General features: G+C 41.6%; 1 protein-coding gene across 1 annotated transcript in view; it reads left to right on the forward strand.

Moving 5' to 3' along the window:
• The window catches only part of TNR (tenascin R), a 262076-nt gene extending 260750 nt beyond the window's left edge, over nt 1–1326 (forward strand). Inside the window, exon 22 of the mRNA XM_042465868.1 lies at nt 1207–1326. Coding sequence (XP_042321802.1) covers nt 1207–1326 — 120 coding nt within the window. The remainder of the gene's footprint in view (nt 1–1206) is intronic.
• The last annotated feature ends 4674 nt before the right edge of the window (nt 1327–6000 follow it).

Raw genomic sequence — 6000 nt, forward strand, 5'->3', positions numbered from 1 at the left:
CAATGCCCCTTTTGAAACAGCTCCATTGGCTGCCAGTTTGTTTCCAGTTCAAAGTGCTGGTTGTGACCTATAAAGACCCATATGGCTCAGGTCCAGGCTACTCAGCTGACCGTATCTTCCTGTATGAACCGGCCTGGGCTCTGAGATCCTCAGGAGAAGCCCTTCTCTCCATCCCACCACCATCCCCAACATGGTTGGTGGGACACAAGAGAGGGCTGCCCCAAGACTCTGCAATTCCCTTCCCAGAGAGACCAGAATTGCCCCCTCTTTGATGACCTTCCGCTGGCAGGCTAAGACCTACCTGTTCAGACAGGCATTTAAAACAAAAAAAGTTTAAAGAATGGGCTGGGGTATTGTATTGTTTTAAAGTATTTTAACATTTCTTATTTTTAACTGTATTTTATTCTTTTAATATGTAATTTGTTTTAATATTCTAATAATTTAATAGTAAAGGTAATGGTTTCTCCTTTGACATGATTGTCAAGTCATGTCCGACTGTAGGGGGAAAGTGCTCATCTCTGTTACTAAGCCGAAGAGCCAACGTTGTCAAAGACTGCTCTGTGGGTCATGTAGCCAGCATGACTGCACAGAATGCTATTACCTTCCCACCAAAGTGGTGCCTATTTATCTATTTGCATTTGCATGTTTTCAAATTGCTAACTAGCAGTTAGCAGTTCGAAAGCTCAATCTGCACATGCATACAATTAAAAATGTTTCTTTGGAAAGCATACACAAATATGCATTAGCCCATGGAGAAAATCTATAGAAATATAATTTTAAAATGCCTAGAAATACATTGTGATGAGGAAAAGATTATCTGTGTAGTCCTCCTCTGACAATGCTAATTTTCTATTTATACAATTTTTTGTTGAAATGCCCTTTCAGAAATTGAACCCCCTTATATGGAGGCTGCAAAATAAATCCATTTTATCATTTCAAACATCTTCTTACAACATTATTCTAAATATGCAAACAACCCAAAGGCATGTTCAATTTTTTAATACTCTGACATTATACAATAACTCTGTCATGGTTATAAACTGCCTCTTCATTACCCCCTTCCAAAAAATCCTGTTGTTTTAGATATTTCAACAAGGAGTGCTGTGCATATGACATTTTCACTTCTAACATTCTTGGCTGTAAAAAGCTTAATGAGTCCATATAGTCTAATTCTTTGGCAATTACTTCTCTCTGTTTGGCCTGCAGGGAATTAATTGGTATCACTGGAAAGGACATGAATTCTCCATACCCTTTGTGGAAATGAAGATGCGACCCTACAACCATCGCAACACCTTGGGAAGGAAACGGAGGTCTATGCAGCAGTGAAGTGGCAGGGATGCTGTCTGGACAAGAAGTCCTTTTCCACCATTTGTTTATATTTTATAATATGAAAAAGAAAGAACAAAAGTAATTCTGAGGTAGCAGCCTGCTCCATATGTGAGTGGCTGAGGGGAAGCCATGATGCCCTGAGGGCTGGCTCACTTTTGTGAGAGAACCACCTTGATGCTTTGCTGTCATTCCCAGTGACTTTATAGAGTTCCTGCCCGTCCCCACCTCCTGACAAGAAAAGTCACTTTGTTTTTTATTTCCTCTTGAAGCTGTTAGAAAATGGCTTCATTTAAGGTTTTCTTCTTAACCAAATTTCTGTTGTAGGTGCTTCCTTTCACATGCCAGCCAGCTTGCGGAAGGGTACAGAGGGAGGCTCCCAGAGCTGTTAACTGAGTAATGGTTTCACACTGATGCCTACCTGCTCCTGATTCAGCATATGCCCATCAGCTAGGAAGGGGATTCCAAATCTGGATACTAGTTTAAGCCAATTTCAAGGGTTGCACAAGCATGTTCATTTTAAATCCTGACAGTTGGCCACCCTGCTCACATGCCATGATGTGGAAACCCCTCATGCAAGAAACCCAAGTCCTCTTCCCCTCTCAAAGTAGTAATTTCCCCAGGTGAGGTTCACAGGAACAAAGGCAAATTACTCTGTAGAGGTAACTCTATGAGTAAAGACCTCCCTCTTGTATTCTCATCATGCACCATTCCAAAATAGGTTTTACGCATACATTTATTTCAAATAAGCTAGCATGATTTTTAACCTTTGCTTCTGAAGAGGAGCTTAAGCAAAAAACTAACAGAATCTTTAAAGAGTTCACATCTGTAGTCTTCAACAGCCCATTTGTGAAAATGCTTCAGAGTCCAACCTGACCCACCTGCCCTCTGTGAGGCAATTCTGTATGACAGTTGCTTTTTGTCATAAAAATATAGCATTGGCAGTGAAGAGAAACTTGAAGCCCATTCACACTGCACAGTTATTAGTGCTATTATTCCACTTTAGGGTAGACAGCATGGAGTAGACTATGAACATTGGACTATGACTCTGGACACCAGGGTACAAATCCCTACTCAGCCATGAAAATCCACTGGGTGACCTTGGACAAGTCAGGGCCAAAACAGATGGCCCAAAAATGCTGGATTGGGGTTGCCGCAGAGCCACATGTCGTGAAGCCGCAGCAACCCCACACCATGCCCCCAACCCAGCATTTTCCTGGTGCAAAAAGTGGCAGAAAGCCGCTCGTTTTTGCACCAGGAAAAGGGCACCTTTGTTGTCATCGTCACTGAGGTTTTTTTGGAGCTCCAGTGGCATGAGGCATCTAAACGCCATGCCGCTGGAGCACCAAAAAAACTGCCACTGTGTGGGCGGTGCAGTGGTTTCACTGCATGTTCCCAGTGTCTTGGGGGCCTGTGTTCTGTGTCTGCCATGCCCAAAGCCACTGGGAAGATGCTGCACTTTGCCGGTCTGTTTTCCCCCTCACACTTTCTCAGCCTCAGTGGAAGGCCATGGCAAACCCTTTCTGAACAAATATTGCAAAAAAAACCAAACAAACTGTGAGCCTGAACAGACAGGCCAAAATAAAGCAGCTTCGGGTCAGTTTGGAGGTATGCTGTTTAAATGATGCATTCATTTTAAGAGACTGGAAGCCACGTCAAAGCCTAAGGACTGCAGCATAGCTTTGGTTCAGCTTCTGGCCTCTTAAAATGTGTGTGTCATTTAAACAGCATACACCCAAAGTGACCTGAAGCAGCTTTATTTTGGCCTGTCTGTTTGGACCCTGTGATAGGGTTGTCTAAGTCAGAAATAACTTGAAGGCACATGACAAAAACAAATTCCACTTTCTGTGCTGTGGTTCCATCCTATGGAATCCTGGGGCTTGTAATTTGGTCAGAGGCATTAAAGGAGCCCTTTGGCTGAGAATTCCATATGCCCTTCCCTAAACTTCAAATCCCAGGAAACCACAGAATAGACCAATGACAGTTAAGGTGTAGTAACAGCGCTATAATGTTGTAGTATGAATAGGCCCCTTATACATGCAGTCAACCCTCCATATCCACAGAGTCAACCATCCATGGCTTGATTCCTAATAGCAAATCTTGATTTTGCCATTTTATATAAGGGACACCATTTTACTACACCATTTTATTTAACGGGACTTGAGCATCCATGGATTTTGGTATCCACAGGGGTCCTGGAACCAAACACCAGCGGATACCAAGGGCCTACAGTATGTTCTCCTGGGCTTTGAAGCCTAACTAGTACAGCAATATCATGCTTAACCATTTGCCCCCCCCCCCCCCCCCCCCGAAAGCCCCTGTAATATTAGTCATTTTTCATTGGGTTCATCTACACTGTAAAAATAATGCAATAGTTTTGAGACCACTTTAACTGCCACAACTCTATCCTACAAAATCCTAGGGTTTATCATTTTTTGACACAAGTCTTTGGCAGAGAAGGCTAAAGACTTTGTAAAACTTCAAATCCCAGGATTCCATAGGATGGAGCGAGAGCACTTAAATGATGTCAAACTGCATTATTTCTACAATGTAGTTGCACCTATTTTCTGAGCACAGCCTTGAAGGACCAAACTAAACATTATGTGAGGAATCTTAGACTGGAGCCCCTAGTCTTTATGTTTATTATTTCATTAGTTTTTATTATATCTATCTTACCCTATATCACGGTACCTCAAAATAGCATACAATTAAAAGTTTAAAAAGTAAGAAGTACTGAAATTGAACAAAATAACTAGTTAAATAATCGTATTAATTTTTTTAGCATAGTACATCTGGGGAAGGGGGTGCTGTCACCTTCTTTGGAACAGCAATAAGGATTTATTATGTGTCTAGCACTGTCCCTTCATGCTATTTTCACAATCAAGCCTTTTTAAATGCGGGCTCAGTGAATGTGTCAAACAAAACAAAACAAACAAACAAACAAAGGCCATCAAAAGAATGAGCACTATACATACTGAACAGCTCTGGCTCAATGCTAGGGAATTCTGGGAATTGTAGTTTTGAGAGACATTTAGCTTTCTCTGTCAGAGAACTCTGGTGCCACAACAAACTACAGTTCCCAGAATTCCACCACATTACTCCATGGCAGTTAAAGTGATGCCAAATAGGATTATTTCTGCAGTGCAGATGCAGCATAAGAGGGTAAAACACTGTAGAAATAATGGGCTGCCCCATTTCAGATGTGTTGGGGGCATAATAATATCATTAAATGTTCCCCTACAAAAGAAAACAAAAGTCTCACACATTGAAAACCAGCACATCAGAGAATAGGCTGTACTAGAGCCTCTACCTTGATATCTACTTTTCTAATGTATAGGGTGGGAAATGCGGGTATTTAATCCACCTTAGTAAAATAAGTGCAACAAGTGGATTCATTCAGTTTGAAATATTTAGGATCACAGCAATAGCATTTACATTTCTATTCCACTTAATAGTGAACTCAGCACCCTCTAAGCCAGTGGTCCCCAAACTGTGCCCTTTAAGAGGTTTTGCACTTCAGCTCCCCGAAGCCTCAACCATGTTGGCCAATAATCTAGGATTCTGGGAGCTGAAGTCCAAAATTCCTTAAAGAGCACAGATTGGGGACCACTGCTCTAAGCGGTTTAGAATCTTTAAGCCAATTGCCCCCAACAAACTGGGTACTCATTTTACCAACCTACGAAAGGATGGAAGGCTGAGTCAACCTTGGAGCTCTGCATGGGATCAAACTCACAATGTTGTGGCTACAGTACTGGCATTTAATCACTGTGCCACCAAGGCTCCTTATTATTTTGTCTGCATGTCAGATCTCTTGGTACAACAAACTGATGCTAATTACAGAATAATTTATGTGGCTGGCCAGTCTCTTCCAGTGCAGAAGTCTTTGGACTTCTCTTTACTGGCACAGTTCTCTATATGCCAACACATACTATATTCCTACCGGATAGTGGTTTGGCCTAAAGATGCTTTTGTAGAGTGAGCCTGTGCACTGTTTGGTTAAGTTATACAGAATGTGTCTATATGTGTGACATTTGGAAATCCAAGAAGAGAATATAAAGTTTAAATGGAGATGTTTCCAAACAAGTTGAAAGGGAAAGCCTAAAATCAACGATGAAAAGTTTTAGAATTGCAACTGAACATTTCTCTATATTCCCTATAATTAAGCCTGAAGCGCTTCACTCTATTTAGCCCCAGCATAACAGTAACAATGACTTATGCTGGACATTTAAAAAGCAAATAGACACACATCAGCCAAAGCAAGTTTTAAATTGAAGAGTAGAACAGCGCAACACTGCTGCCCTGTGGCAGGAGCTGCAAAATGCAATTGGTGGCAGGCACTGTTGTCTTCTGCTTTTGGTCAGTTAATGACAGGGGCTTTATTATCCACAGGGCCCACAGGTTCCCCAGTCATGGAGGGCAAGCTTGAACCCTTATAGGGATATTTTAGTACAGTTTTCATATCGAGGAAGGGGGAACAGGCCCACCTAACAGAGAATTTAGAAATACTATCAGTTCAATCAGTATGAAAAGAAGAATGAACCCTTTGCCTTGCACACTGCAGATGTGGATACAGCATCCTATGGGTAGTTATTACTATGATACAGGCAAGTTGATTCTTTTCCAAGTGCTTTAGGAACAGAAGAGCATGATATGACTGTATCATAGTAATAACTA

This window comes from Sceloporus undulatus, chromosome 4 (assembly GCF_019175285.1).
Source record: "Sceloporus undulatus isolate JIND9_A2432 ecotype Alabama chromosome 4, SceUnd_v1.1, whole genome shotgun sequence".
Taxonomy (NCBI): domain Eukaryota; kingdom Metazoa; phylum Chordata; class Lepidosauria; order Squamata; family Phrynosomatidae; genus Sceloporus; species Sceloporus undulatus.